General features: G+C 40.7%; 1 protein-coding gene across 3 annotated transcripts in view; it reads right to left on the bottom strand.

Moving 5' to 3' along the window:
* Positions 1-2,782: 2,782 nt before the first annotated feature.
* Positions 2,783-16,488, bottom strand: part of LOC117250035 (nck-associated protein 5-like) — a 253,092-nt gene continuing 239,386 nt past the window's right edge. For all 3 annotated transcript variants that reach the window (XM_033615986.2, XM_033615987.2, XM_078165588.1), the window contains one exon: positions 2,783-5,447. In XM_033615986.2, the coding sequence (XP_033471877.2) occupies positions 5,157-5,447 (291 nt within the window). In that variant the 3' untranslated portion in view covers positions 2,783-5,156. The remainder of the gene's footprint in view (positions 5,448-16,488) is intronic.

Below are 16,488 nucleotides of genomic sequence, written 5' to 3'. Positions count from 1 at the left end.
GAAGGAGAACAGCGCCGCCCTGTCATGCAGTTGCAGCACCAAATGCAAGACAGGGAGGGTGTGGTGACAGCCAGATAGGTAGATAGGCAAACGAGGAATTATTTCTTTTAATTTTGTCAGGTATTGCAAATTTTCGCAATGCCCAAGACATAAAACACATTGGAATCAGTGTGTAAAGTTTCTGTGCATAATGATTTGTTTGTTGGATGAGCTCATTGGATTTAAAAACAAACAAACAAACAAAAGAGTATTGGGTACTTTGGCTCTTACCAATGATAATACTTTAAGTCATCATGTGGTGACAAAAGAGCATTATAGTAATATTTTGGGACTTGCAGCCTATGAATGACTTGGCTTTTTGGTATTTCTAACTATTGATTTTTGGTGCTGTGTCCATGTATTTTCAGTTTCATGACTCCTACATGTATACATTTCTGTAATACTGCAGTGATGGTCACTGGACTGACTTTAGTGTCCTTTTTATGACATTTTAACATCTACTCCTTTGGGTGTTTCCAAAGTGTGAAGTCAGGTGATTTGAGACACTTTTTGATAGATTATCCCTCCAAAAGACACCTAAAATTCTGAAGACTACCTTAAGTATTACTTTTAGAACTTGTTTTGTTACGCCCCACCTTTGGGCGGCCCTATGGGATGAGCAAAACTCCACCACTGACCCAAAATAATCACATGAGACACCTTTAAAACACTCAAAACCACAAGTAAAATAAGCAAACAAGACAACAAAAATCCCTCGGTGAGAGGCAGCAGGGCCAGCAGTCCCCACACCAGAGCCTCTCTCCTCTGCTGCTGGCACAGGAGCTCTTAAGCACCTCCTCCATGCCCGGTGCAATGCACCTTGTTAAGTAATGCGGCACACCTGGGCAGACCTACAATGGAGGGAAAAGAAACAGCAGCACAGAATACATACAGCTGTAACATACGTATGTGTATCTGCTGTATTTTTATGTTGTCAAGTAAAATATTTTAAAAACTTTGGTCCTTCAAACACATAAAGAACCCCAACTTTACCCCAGTGACATGTTAGGGTAAAATGGCCAGGGGCGTAACGCTGGGCACTATGTATAAGCAGTCTCTGCATCCACCACCACTCTTACCCCTTTCCATGTCCTTATATTACATTGTTTCAAAGTGACGGCATCCTGTGGCATATCATACCGCTGCGACAGATGGCTTTTGGTGTAAGTGTCTGATGACTTCGGAATGGGAACGGACTAAATTAACAAGCATGAATGGCAAGAGTGAAAACAGAAAAGAGGCTAAAAAATCAGTTTATACAGAAGTGGCAAAGTGATTGATAGGAGGGCAATCCAAGCACTCGGAAAAATATAGAAAACCTGTGGAAAAACAAGGAAGGAAATAATAATAAAAAAAAACTTTATTATAGTGGCCAAATCATTAAAAGAGCCAACATGTTTCGACCACTGCAGGTCTTTCAAAACATACAACAAAGGTATGGCCCCACCTCTGTAGTGGCAGGAACCAATCAGAGGCCATCACATGACCCATATAATGGCATGGCAGGAGAAGCAAAGAGACAATAATGAAAAAACACAGAGTGACATGAGGTAAGATACCTAGAAGACAGCAGCAGTGGCAAAGTGAGCTCAGTAGTATGACATCATGTGATATTTATATATATATATATATATATATATATATATATATATATATATAAAATGCGGCAGAACAAGACTGAAAGTTAAGGCAGCTGACTTTCACCCGTGAGAGTGGTGTTCGTGTGAATAAAGCCAAATTTTTCCTAAACTAACCTCTTGTTTTTGTTGCCTAAACACAACCATGTGAGTTTGTTGTTGGAGGAAAAAAAACGTGAAATCGTGTTGTACCGACGTAGTGTGTTTATTTTGAAAGAAACTGTATGTAAATGGAAAATTTCCTGTAAAAAAGGAAGTGTATTTTGAAAGAGGAAAATGCATGTAACAGGCACGTCAACAACCAACTCACCCAGGGTACCTTTCATGCCGTATCTGGATGTGGAAGGTCCATGACCAAATGCTGATATGTGACAAGGTTGGAGTGGGAGTGTGTTGATGAGGGAGATAGGTTAGTCTTTTCAAGGACATATATAGCAGATGACAGCACAATTATTGCAGTAAAGGTTTAAAAATGAGCTTAATTCTGAGGTGGGAACCCCAAACTCCACACTGTCTGTATCTAGGCCCCTGCTTTAGTGTCCTTTTTATGACATTATATCAACTCCTCTGCAGCCAGCTCCTTTGGGTGTTTCCTTACATAATAGATTAGTGCACATCTAAACTGTGCTATCATTGTTGACTATTTTACCTGTAGGAAATTTTATTTTCTGCTTACATCATCCTCGAACATCGAATATACACACCAAATCACAATATTTATACACTAATTTGATTCTGTTGCTGTTTGAAAGTGATCAGTACACATTGAGCCTATTACTGCGTGGAGAGGCAGCCAGAAAGAGAAATCATCAGCGCGTGCATAAACTAATTGCATTTATTTATATGCACGTAATTACCCATCAAGGGACTAATGGTTATAAATCCCTCCGCACGAAGCGGAGCGCAGTCTCAGAGCAAACTGTCGCCGGCTCTGCAGCTCCAGCTCCTGCTGACAGATTGTGAGTGGGAAGCGGTGATTACACGCGATGCCCCTGGGGTGAAAGATTTCGGGTTTCCTCCAAACCTTTTATTTCCGAGTTGAAAGAATGAATGAATCACCTGGTGACGCACAAATAGAAATACAAACACTCAACATGCCTTGCATCTCAGTTTGAAATAGGAAATAGTTTCTCATATTTATTTAGGAAATAGTTACATAAAATATAGCATTAAAGTCTGGTGTAACAGACAAAATTGCACACAGTAATGATAATAATAATAATAATAACAATAACATTAATAATAATTACCAAAGTAACACTGCTGGTAACCATTTCTCTTTACAAAGGAACATTTAAGGAGAGAGGTGAAGCATGACAATCACACTACAGTCTGACAGTACAAAATGTGGGTATAAATACTGGACACCTAGAAAAATACACACTTCAGACTCTCTTCATACAATATTAACAGTTTCATAGAAAAATTGAAACACACAGTCGGCTCTGTTGATTAGCACCAGCTGGTCAAATTCCAGAGAGAAATTTGGCTCACCTAAAAGCTCAAATATGTCTTTAAAATAAAGTGATAAAATATTTTAGTCTTATCGATCAAAATAAAGATTTCGCTTTAAAGAAGAACCCCTAAAGAATTCCATAAGAAAAAAAGATTTTCAAAACTTAAAACCTTGGTTGAATGATTGGCAAACAATTTACATCTTTTTTTTACTTATTTGCATATATCAATCAGCAATGCCCATTCTGATATTAACTTATTTTTATATACAACATAATATACAACTATGAAAGGAAAACTGAGGTTTGGAGAGTTCAGGTATACACTACGCTACATGAGATAAACTAAGCTGTTTGGATTCTGGAGTTTGCATCAGGAACTGAAAAACAACAACAAAAAAAGCATAAGATTGCTGTTTGTATTTGTCAAAATTTTACAATCTACATTAGTCCAGTATGTTCCCTGAGCTACCAACAATGACACTGGGTGCGTTCAAGCCAAAAAACCTGATAATTTGTTGTAAATGTGTACCGGTCAGACACTGAAAAATATTCGTATTGGTTAATGTACCACATGGAAACACAATAGTTGACATCACTGCTGCTAAAAAAAAACATTGTTAGCTGAATGGTGATCATTTTTGCACCAATTTCTGTTTTCTTGGCGTTCTTGGCAGCATAACTGCTCAAAACAACACAATTTAAAATGAACAGAAATGAAATAAAAGCTAAATCCTATTAGTTTTAAAAGTATTGCTTCAAAGGAGAAGATAAAGCAGGTTGATTATTACAGGTTGTGATTCCACAATATTTGGGCAACTTCAACGGGCAACGTACTTAGCAGCAAAACATAAAATGACACCTTAGGTTTAAATCTACTTTCCTAGCAAACAGGAATGCAAACGATTTTGTTGTACGCCAACCAGTGTTGCCCCAAAAAGACGCCCTGCTTATCGCTGCTTGAATAATCGTTCACTTTACACTCCTTACAAACTTTGTACAGTATTTGTTACAGTGCAATGATAAGAAGATCCCCAGCATGGGGAGAAAAACATTTGCAATGAGACAACGTTGGGTATTGCTGTCCAGTCCACCGCACCCAGAGTCAAACTATTAAAAGTCCTGGTTTGGTGTTTGGGTTGAGGTCTTGTCCTCGTGTCTCCAGCTCCACTAAGTGCTTTGTGTCGTATGTAGAGAGGGCAGGGCTCCGTGTGTTGTGGCAGACCTAAAGTCAAGACCACGTCATTGCCAAACTTAGGGGAAAGAAAAGCATGATCAAAACCAGATCCAAAGAGGCTTTGGACCAACACCAGAACACACCAGCTCGCCCCAACTTGTATTTTTCCGCAAACCATGAATATGTTATATTTGAACGTTTTAGAGATATTTTATCAATGTTTCTAATGTGACGTAATATATATGTGCTGAATTTGTCATCTGGAGATGGAGGGGTTGGTGACTAGTCACCTAGGCACGATGCAGACCACTAATCAAGACTAACAAACAACAAAACTGGTGGGATTTAACGAGTCACTGCCGTGTTTCCAGCAGCTATAGGCTCCAGCTCTGGGTGTTTTGTAGCAACCTGTCGGTGTGTTTCTAGTGTTTTTTTCAGCTGCTTTTTAGGCACCAAACTAGGCAGGGATTGTACCAAAAATAGTGGTTGTTTTCTACTGAGACATTGCTGCTTGTCCTGCTGTGATTGTGACTCCCAAACCAAGTATTTTAAGCCAAAATATCATCTATTTTTTAACCACAACCAAGTGGTTTTTATGTCTAAACCTAACCACACGATAATCAGTGTTGCTGAAACATATCCACTGCAAAACACTGTGCAAATTTATCATATCCATGGTTTGCAAAAACGTACAATGCCAACATTTTTTTTTTCTGGTGATGGAAGTATTTTTTTACTTGCAAAATTCATGCTTAAAAATTTGACAAGGAGAGAAAAAGTGGACATAAACTTGACATGTCCAAGATGTCAGAGGAGACTCTGCAGCCCTGCCTTCTTACTCGTTGCCCCCTACACCTCACTGGAGCCCTGACTGGTGCAGGAGGAGAAGCTGTCGTACAGTGAGTCGCTGAGGGAGCCCGCAGGATCCGCCCCGGGCTTGCTTGAGAAGCTGGAGGAGGAGGGTTCGTCCACCTTGCAGCAGTCCTCCCCGCTTTTCCCCGTGTCGGCGTTGCAGTCACCTCTGCGGCTGCCGAGGCTGGTGCTGCTGGAGCTGCTGTGATTCAGCTTGTTCAGGGACTCCAGGGAGAAGTCGAGAGGCGGGTTTGCATTGACAGGTGTCTTCTCCATGGGAATCTCTTTCTGCAGAGAAAAAAGAACCATAGATCAATAAAGAGCTCAGCATATTAATTTAAATAATTGTTAAATGTATGCTGCACTGTAAATTGTTGCATATCTCAAATTGCCTGTGTAAGTCCACACGGATCCTGTCTGTTGCTTTGACGGACACACAATGCACAGAGTCTAACATTACACCATGTAACTCATCTCGTTTGCAGTGTTGTGCTGCGAAGCAATAAGACTGACGCCGCTTGAGAGCATGACAGCAATCTATATTGAGATTTTTATCACGCTCAAGGACCAAATGTATGTCTTGGGTGTTGGCAGGCAAGCATCTCTGGGCATCTGGGCTCACCCACTCTCCCTGTTATATTAACTGCGTTGTGTGATGTATTATTTCTTTTGTACAGCCTGTGGCAGTCTGCTCTACAGATTAGTGTAGTCTGGAATATGTTACTCAAGGGAAATGTTGCGTATAAAGCTGCTATCTGTTAACACTGCTTCAATTAGTGGGAGCAGTTTCATCCTAATGATTAGAGTGACTACATGTGCTTGCAGTCGTGACAGCTAAGAAGGTATTAGAAGTGAAGAATGTTATTATTGCAGGTCCTATCACCAGACCAGATCCTGTCTTGTTGGCCTTTCAAGGGCACATGCCTTCAGGCAACTCAGCAGCGATTAGACTCAACAACAAAAAGTGCAACCATCTGCTTCTTTGGTACTTTATGCTTCTGTGTCATATGACTCCATGCCACATCGCTGCTAATGACCCCATCTACAGATAAAAACGAATGGAAAACACAAAGCTAAAAATAGTTGTTGTTTATGATGTGCCAACTGTTTGACTATTCCACATGATCTCTAATGTATGTCTCAAAAGGCACTTCAGGGACTTGTTACTGTAGCAATCAGCATCACAATCCCTCCTCAGAGCCTGTAAACAAAATTCTCCTGGTAGCTGCATTTTGCAGTTCCCGCCTTGGAGAGCAGTTATCTACATAGGTATTTTTGCAGGGGTAAGTACATGGAGGAATAGCTGAAGGCTTCAGGAAACCACTGAGGACACTGCAAACCTGGACCGTTAAGAGTTTAGCTGCGAGGAGTGTCTCCCATCAGACCTAAACCCAGAACGACTCTACACAAGAAGCATGAACACATAAACATATGTAATATAGAACAGTTGCTCTCAACCAGGGGTCCGGGGACCCTCAGGGGTTCTTGAGGAAGTTTCAGGGGATCCCCAGAAAACAAAACTTTCTCACTTCCAACTCGTCAATTACAACACTTGGTCCAACCCGGTCTGACTCCAAAGTCATCGATGTGGCGGGATAAGAATGAAAGTTACGGCTGTGAAAGTCCAAGTAGGGTGACAAGAGAGGTAGCAAGGCCAGCAGTGCCCACACTGGAGGCCTCTCTTCTCTGCTGCTGGCACAGGAGCTCTTAAGCACCTCTTCCATGCCAGGTGTGCTGCACCTTGTTAAGCAATGTGGCACACCTGGGCTTCCTAAATCACAAAAATAAATAGTCTCCGTTGTCTCTGTTTGAAGTTACAGTTAGGTGGCATGAGGTCTCCTGTAGGTTTAATACATGGGTGACCAATGTGTTTAGACTTAACTTGACCTGACTATTGGTCTCCAATGTATAAAGGATTTTTAATTAAAATCAGAGTGCCAAAAAAATGCTTTCTTGACTTCCAACCTAAACCATGGACTTCTACATTAAATAAGTCATTGCTTTTTTTTCTCTCATTCAGCTACTCGCTCTATCTTTAAAAAGCACCTGATTTTTAATCATTGCCAACACCTAATTTCTTGATCCAGTGCAGCACTTCCTATTTTTTCCTTCTACTCCATATAAATTTCTGTGCAAATTTCTGAGACAAAAATCCATGTTTGGTGTGAAACAGCTTTTCATGTCTTCTTCCAGGGCATGCTGACAGTGTCAGTGGGCACCATAGAAAAGCTGCAGCCATTTCCTTGTGGTTACACAATAGTAAGGTTTGTAAAAACGATTAAAAAAATCCAACCTTGGGATTCAGTTTTCTCACTCTGGCTTGGTTGTTTCTAGAAATTGCAGTGTAATCTATTTTTCCCTAACCAGCCACTTTCCTCCATTTTCCATAATGCGTTCTGACAAGTTCCACAAAGGCAGCATGAAGATTTTTGCATTCAGCTGTATGTTAGGTGGCCTGTATAGGTGGAGAGAGTAAAAACAATACTGATTGTTGTTCTCAGTCCTGTTCCTCATGGGCCTGAAGCCTTGTTGCTTTCTCCTGCTACCAGCTAGTTAATTGCATTCACCTGCCAACTCAGGTGCAAACTATTCTGTGAGTGGGGAGCTGGAATGAAACCAGCAGGACTCTGTGCCCAGAGGGCCAAGTATGAGAACTATTGGTACTGTACAACAAGAGCAGGAGGAAGGAAATTGTGTCCTTCTCAAAATGTCTAATAAGTGTGTAGAATTCGACTTTGTTGAGGGTTCTGTCAGAGGAAAAGAAAATAATTATACTTTAAAAAAAAAATGTGGGAATTGTTGTGGTTTAAGCAAAGTCCTGTTAAAATGAGGTGTGATTTATGTATGCAAAGCATGAATAGGTTACATTTGAACATTATTATGTAGCGGTTATGTTGAGACTTTATGTTTCATTAACACTGTGGTTAAAGTTTGGTTAGGTTTAAGCACAAAAACTATTTGGTTATGGTCAGGAAAAGATCATGTTTTGACTTAAAAAACCTGGGTTGGGAGTCACAGTCCCACCAATGTCTCAGTAAATAATAACCACTGTTTTTGGCACAATTCCAGCCCATGGGTCAATACACAGCATATGTTTTAGCTTAAAAGGCAGTAAAAAACAAATAACAAAAGCAAATAATTATAGCTGCTGCGCAGTGATGGGTCGGGTCCGGACATTTTTAGGCAATTCTGAGCAACAAGCAGAAGAATTGGAAGACATTTAGGAATTTAGCAACACAATCTGCCTTTTGCATCAGCTGAGGCTTGAACGCACAACCTCTGAGACTAAGGATCAATTTCTATCTCACTGAGCTAATTAGTCAGTGGCATTTCATGTGTAGCTTCACAAATTGACTAAGCCAGACGTGCAGGTTTAGCAGCCATCCATGCATGGACAAGCAGATTTCAAACCACTGTAAAAAATTCACTTATCAAGACAGAACTCTGAAAATACACATATTGCATCGGGAACTGCCCATTGGTTCGACAGCCCATTGGTTCGACATCCCATTGTTCCGACCATATTAAACTCATTGTTCCGAAGTCCGTTCCGAAATCATCATGATGCCCTGTGGTTAAGGTCTGGTTAGGTTTAGGCACAAAAACCGGAAAAGATCATGGTGTGGGTTAAAATGAAAAAGAAAGTGACAAACACATAAGCTGTGAGCCTGCTCTGCCTCAAGCCGGTCGCGGCGCACCATATGCCCACCGCAAGCCGTTCAGCACCACGGACAGTCAGACTAAAGGGATGTCGAACCAATGGGTTGTCGAACCAATGACATGGACCCATTGCATCTAGACACCCTGGAGATGTTGGTAATATGTTAACAATGATTTGCTCCATAAGTTTGGTTTATTTTCATGAAGGCAGATTTTCTAGCAGAAAAAAGACTTGAAGATGCTGCACAGTGATCAGTCACGCTCAGGCAATTTTAAGCAATAAGCTGGAGCACAGGAAGATGATTACATTACAATGTGGATTCTGCACCAGATGAGGCTTGAACTCGCAACCTCTGGAACCTAAGACGGTCATCTACCGCTCTGAGCTGATTGGCAAGTAGCAACTCAAAAGTGGCTTCACAAATTGAGTAAGCCATTCACTGTTGTGTAGGAAAGCAGCCATCCATGCATGGAAAGGCAGATTTGAAACCACTGCAAAAAATTCAGTTATTAAGACAAAAATCTGAAAATACACATATTGCATCTAGACAGCATGGAGATGTTGGTAATTTGTTTGTAACAATGATTGATTTGCTCCATAAGTGAAAAACTGATGTTTAAAATTGCCATTTTTACATTGACTCCAATTGTTCACATTAGAGCAAAATTCAAAATGCTGTCAAAAATTCAGTTTTTGAGATAAAATTCTGAAATTTGCCACACATCATCTACCATGACTCTAGAATTTTGTCATTTTTTTCATGAACATTGAAGATTTATTTAGCAAGAATTTGCATGTATATGTTTATAGCACCGTATATAGCCAAACATTTTGATGCACTGTAGGCTCAATTTTTGATAAATTAAAAATCTGAGAAACGTAGTTTGTGTAGGACAGTCTGAAGATGCTCTGTAGCAAGTTTGGTGTCAGTTGAGCAAAAATTGTGGGAGGAGATAGGTTTAAGAAGTTTTACAGTTTTTGAAAAAAAAAAAAACAGTGATGAACTGAAATTTTTAATAGGTTTAAATGTACAAAAGTTTCTTCAGTATTGGGGCTACAGTTTGATGAAAGTTGTGAAGTTGTAGCACGTATGGTTGATTTGTTATGAATTTTCAAAGTTTTGAACTTTAGAGGCTTGCTGTAGCGCCACCATCAGGACTATTGGCTTGAGTTTACAGCTGAGTATATCTGGCATGACACTGGACCTTTGTGCAAAATTTGGTGAGTTTTCATCCATGGGAAGTATGATTTCCTTGCAAGAAGAAAGAAGAAGAATACCTAGGATTACAATAGTGTCCTGGCTGCTCAGCTGTCCGGACCCTAAAAACGTTGCTTTTCTTGCCTCTATCCTGTCAGAAAATGCAGCTATGTCTTAATAAAATAACCACTTTTCCTGACACCATCCCAGCACAAAATGTATTGATGTCTTGGTTAAAAACAACCACTATTTATGCCATTATTCTGGTAGGAAATGCAGCCACATCTTACAATTAACTTTTCAAATGTTTGAATGGGCATGCAGCGACAACTGTTTTTTGTGCCACTGTCCCAGCAGGAAATGCAGCCATGTTTCGGTAAGTAACAATCACTTTTCTGGGCCCTATCCTGGCACAAAATGTGTCAAAATCTACTTAAAAAGCAAACCACTTTTTGTGCCACTTACCTGTAAGAAAATGCAGCAATGTCTTAAAAAACTACATTTCCTGGCTCTATCCCAGCACAAAATGTATTGATGTCTTGGTAAAAAACAATTTTTTTGTGGCACTGTCTTGGCAGTGGTAAAACAATAGCTTTTCATAACACTATCCTGGCAGGAAATGCAGCCATGTCTTAAAAGTAAACCACTTTTTGGGGCATTATCCTGATGGGAAATGCAGTGATGTCTCGGTAAAAAAAAAAAACCTCTAGTGGAACTATCTCGGCGGGAAATGCAGCAATGTCTTGGTAAAAATCACCCGCTTTACATGGAACTAAGCAGCTGCAAACAAAGTAATGACATGCTGAACCAACCAGTTTTATTGTTTGTTGGTCTTGAGTGGTGGTCTGCAGATTGGCAGATGTCTCTCCTAGATGTCATGCCATGCACCATCCCCTCCTCCTCCCAGTGACAAAGTCAGCTCATATACTACGTCACTTTAAAATCATTGATATGATATGTATGAAACATGCAAATGTAACACACTGGTGGTTTGGAGAAAGATTTGAAGTAAAACTCAAAAGCTTACTGTGAAAAAAAGCACCTAATCATCTCGTACTGTGATGGCCTATTTTGATGATTCAACTTTTCACCCTAAAATCCCACTAATGTGCACTGATGTGACCTTTCTCAGCAGGCACGATCACAATAAATTTGTAAAGACAGCATAATCAAAAGAACAGTTAAAGGAAAATGTGCCCGTGGGTGACATCCGATATAAAATGTTCATTAGGTTTTTGCAGGTGCAGAGAATGAGCTTAAATTAAGCACACATGTTGAATGCAGATTGGACTTGTTGCATTTGACTTCAACACCCACACACTGCAGTTCACAACACTATTTTCATGTCCCATCATTGTCAGCCTTGAAAATTGTCGTTTTATGGCCGCGGGAAACGAAGGAGTGCATGACGTGATGGGGATCAGTGATTAGCAGACTTGCGTGACAGTGAAGAACGGTCCTCAGGTCTCCCCTCTGTATCTCGATTTGGTCGGAAAGAAGAACAAAGAAAGGGAATGGCTGTCTTATCGCTGATTGGATTGGATTTTGGAGGAACACAATTACCAGCGGATCGAACCTTCCCGGTGCAGGTCTCTGTACCACCTGCGGGTTCAGCCAAAATGATGGCTGCACACATAACTGAGGCTGCAGGCAGACGTCTCAGCGAGAGCTTCCCACTTGAAAACACGAGAGGCCATATCAGCAATTGGTTCTGCATCACATGTCTGTAATGGGATGTCTAAACTCAAATTCAGCAGACCTGCTTGCTACAAAAGCTTATTGAAAGGGTCTTTTATTGTGACTTGAGCAAGACATATTTTTTTCCTTTTTCTCTGATGTTATGTATTCTTCTCCCACTACCTTGATGTTTTTTCCTGTACAGATGGGAAAATGTGCTTTAAAGTGAAAATCCTTAAGATTTTATATGAAATCAAATTCCATCTTTGATACTATTCATGGTCTAGATTTTTTATGCCATATATTGCATTTCAGCCCAGTCACCAGAGGAAAATTGTACGTTTCTCAAGTGACATAGTTCAGATTACACATCCTCCTGAGACCCAAACTTTTGTTTGGTATGCATTTTTAATTTCTCCTAGCTATTCAGGATTAGTAGGACCTGATAAGTAAAAAACTAAACACTGTCAACAATAATAAAGTCCCAATGTCCTCAAAAGAGACACTAATAAAGTCTCAATGTCCTTCAACAAGCTAATGATAAATTCCCAATGTCTTTATACGAGTACTTTCTAATTAACAGTGTCTTAGCTTGTCACTGTTGGCCTTTTCCAGGGGTCATACTTTAACAAACTCCTCCTACAGATTTTATCCAATTGACTTCAAATTTTGTCTGTATCAACCAAGACCTTTGACATCAAAAGCTGCTCAAAGCTTGAGTTTTTGTCAAACAGTGTGACTTTGGCGAGGTGTCAAACCTTCCTGTTATTCACCACCAAACAGGAAGTGGTTTGTTACTTCAGAATACATGGTCCAATCTGCCCCAAACTTCAATTGTTTTATAAGGCTCCAGGCTTGAAGCCAACTAAATACACATTAGGTGTCTTGGTGATTGTGCCACCTAATGGCACCAGGAAGGATGACTGGTCAGACAATTATCTTTTGATTTACCTGAAATTTGCATGGTGTGGTCTACAATACATTTACAACAACATGATATATAATCAATGTGTTCTCCAGTGCCACAAAGCGGAAACAGAAAGTGGTAAAAAAATAAAGTGAAATAGGTCATTCCAAAAACCCACACTCTTTGAAGGATATACCATCTCACTCCTGTGTGCTGTGTCTGACTTCCACAGAAATGAACAGCCATGTCAGCCGGCGTCCTCAGTGTATCCCTGAGCTGCGAGGTGTGGGGCCTGGTCATCACTGCTTGCAGCTTTGATTTATTATTATTATTATTCAGCAAAATGGGTCCTTTGATAGTAAAGTTTGCTGACCCCTGTCCTAAACCTAACCTGTGCAGCTTGCCGAAACCTATCCTAACTTTACTTTGCTAAACCTACTCTATGTACCTTTAGTTGCCAAAACCGACCTAAGTAACTTTACATTAAGTAGGTGACTTTAAATACACAACATCATTTGAAGGGCTCTAATTTGTTAGATATCGTACAATCCATTGTATGTGCATTTTCGTGAAATCATACATACTGTTGTATGAGAATACATTGAAACAAGGCTTGGTCATTTTTGGCATTTTTTTGGCAGCGGTTACGTTTCATTGTTGCAAGATAGTATGGAACACATCCCATTGTGATGATACCAAGATGTCTTCTGTCTCTTGGAGGTTGGATCACTATCAAGTTAGGAGGAAGGAACGTAATAGTAAAACTATTGCTGCTCGCAAAGATTTGACATAAAGTTACACAGTCTGAATCTGAACATTGTATCCATGATATTGTGTAAGACAGATTATGAATTTACTTTACAATGGGGACAGTGGTTAAAAAAACAAATTAAAGATGCTTATTGTCTCAGAATATGCGTCATCGTTACCCCCATCATAATTTGCCCCCGTGATAATTTGATCGCAGGCATTCTATTTCTGATTCCTGACTCCTGCTGGCTAGCAATGCTATCAATCTGACAGCAACTCATGGGGAACGCATATTCCTGCTGCTGATATTTATTAGTACGCTGATATAGTTTTGGTTATCCAGTGGCCCTGTTTCAAATTATATGTCAACTGAAATGTTCCCTCTCCCTTGCCATGTAATCATTGCTCAAGGTAACAAGCTGTTCCATGCTCGGGGAGATGCTGTGCATGCTGATTTCTTGTATGCTGGTTTTGGACCCGGGTCACATAAACCCCAGGAATCTCCCTAACTTCACCGATGCTACGCCTTGGCACAAGTTCTAATGTTATTTTCCTGCAGCAATTTCTTTCTCCTTCATGCAGACAAAGGATGGAGCGAGTAAGCAGGAAACAAAAAATGAGAAAAGTTAGTTCGGGGAGTGAAATCAAGGAATTAAAAAAAAATGCTTAGAACAAAAGCGAGAAAGGTCAACTGAGAAGAACAGACGGAGAGAGAGCTGTATGGGAGAGACAGAAATAGAGAGAGGCAAAACTGAAAGGGAGACGAGGAGAGACACGCGGGAGAAAGAGAGACTGAGGAAGGAGAGGATAGAAGGAGAAAGGGGCGGGGGCCGCTGTTAGCAGGGCTGTCAGGTGCTGTCAGGATGATGAATGGGAGGCCAGTGCGGGCTGTGAGGGCTCTGATGGGAGCCGCTGAGCTTTACATCACTCTCCTGAGTGTTTGTGAAAGGTTATTAAAGGCGCTTAAATCACCGGGCTCTGACACGGGCCCGCTACCAGCCACCAAACTTCCCCAAAATGCTGCGAATGACAACGTCTCCCGAGTCAAAAGCTCCAGAGCCACGACAAAAGGAAAGTGGGCACGCAGGTATGGATGTGTGCTGAGAGGGGCGAGGAGGTGATGACATGCAGATGAATTGTCTTTTTCAAAGGAATAATGTAGGGTAAATGGGTTCAACAGCAGTCATCCATCATTATGGCTGCTTCACAGCTTAGGAATAAGGTTATTGTTATTGACTGTCAACTCTGTCTTAGAATGAAAGAATATTGAGTCTTCAAAGTCTTCTTCTCTTAGAAATGGTGAAAAGGTAAAGTATACTTCTCATGTCATGTTAATCTTTTCTTAGTCTGACTTACAGGATGTAGACTTTGGCTAGAAACCTGCCATATACCCAGCATTCTCCAGCCCTCCTGCTATCTGCATGTTAGCATTTCCAAAATCCCCTTTGCCACCAAAAATATTAACAACAACCTCTGAGCTAACAGACTACATGCTGGCAATGAAAAGTTTTGACAAAGTTTTGGATCCTGCAATAGCCTAAGGAATGCCTGTTTTGGTCTTCGGTGAATTGCTGTACAGATCTACAACGAATAAAACAACCAGAGCCCAGACTTTGTCTTACAGGACTTAATATTGATCCATTTTCTGGCACAGTCGGTCAAAGTTGATTTGTCACATCTTTTAACCCTGGCAGTGCCACAAGCTTCTGTGATATTGTCGTTATAATGTTCTGCAGGAGCCACATACAGCCAGCAAATCATCTGTGGTTGTAATGGGTCTAGTGAGCTCCTCCAGAACTTAAGTATAGTTGGGCTAGGGTTGTCAAAAGTATCGATACTCTGAAAAGTATCGATACTCAAACGCTGTATCCGGATAGAATACTAATTTACAAAAGTATCGATACTAACAGTGCACGCCACCTCAGCGCCTGTCAGGTGCACGCGACAGGTCCGACGGACACTCGCTGTGCAGGCAGCGTCTGGCAGGCACAGAGCCCTCGCTGCAACCCGGCTTGTTGTCGTCGCTGTGCATGCATGCACACATTTCTGTTGCTGTAATATGGCCAGCACGGCTGCAGGAGGATCAGAGCAGCCAGTTTTGGTCAAAAATGATAAAAGAAAAAGCACTCTTTGGAAATATTTAGTGAAGTGAACACAGCACGCTGCAGACGGCAGGTACAGCCCCTCCCCTCACTAGCAGCTGAGCAGCTGGTGTCGCCAGCATCAAACTAAAATATAACTTCTAACGTTAATGTGGGAGCTAAGCAGAAAACTTTATGAGTCATGCCCGTCTGTAACATTAAAAGACAATGTTAGTTTAACAGGACAGCACAATTATGTGTGTCTGAAAAGTTATGTTAACTGTAAAGTCACAGATTGATGCTGAAAAAACGTTTGGTTTCTCCCGTAACCCCTGGTTCTCTGATCACATAGTGAGGTAGAAACAGGAGCATCCTGAGCCTAAACTACCAACTCTATTTGATCAGCAACAAAAATATTGTGCCAATTCACCAGAAGCACAGAAAATAAACAGGGCTGTAGATAAATACATTTGTATGGACAGATCTTGTTTCTGGTTGTTATTTATTTTGGGGTGATTTTTTGTTGTTATCATTGATGTTACTGTTCTGATCTTTATGTAAAAAATGACATGTCTCTTAATTTTTTGCTGCTGTATCGAAAATGGTATCAGGTATTGAATATTTTCCTGGGTATCGATATCGAGTTTGAAATTTTAGTATCGTGACAACCCTAAGTTGGGCTACATCAAGTTCCCTCCAACACTATTTTGCATTGCTGCATCCTGGGCTGTGATTGGTTTAAAAAAATATAAACAAGCCAGAGCATTTTCCCCCTGTAGCATGGGTATAATATGTGTTTTTCAGCACAGTGAGGATAGACCTTCCAACACGAAAGCAATTTTCCTTGATTCTGCAGCAGTAGCCTCTCTTCTTACTTGTTTTAAGATACAGACACTCATCTCAAGAACACTCTTGAAGCAATTTTCTTTGGCAATGGATTGAAATATTCTCACTGCACTGGCAGATTTCTTCACTTCTTTTAAGAAAAGGAGGACTCGGTTTTAGTCAGAGAGGGCTTGACAAAGTAGCAGTGATTAATGTACGCATACATCATA

This window comes from Epinephelus lanceolatus, chromosome 24 (genome assembly GCF_041903045.1).
Source record: "Epinephelus lanceolatus isolate andai-2023 chromosome 24, ASM4190304v1, whole genome shotgun sequence".
Classification (NCBI taxonomy): domain Eukaryota; kingdom Metazoa; phylum Chordata; class Actinopteri; order Perciformes; family Serranidae; genus Epinephelus; species Epinephelus lanceolatus.
The sequence above is the reverse complement of the archived record's forward strand: the minus strand, read 5'-3'. Positions and strand labels throughout refer to the sequence as shown.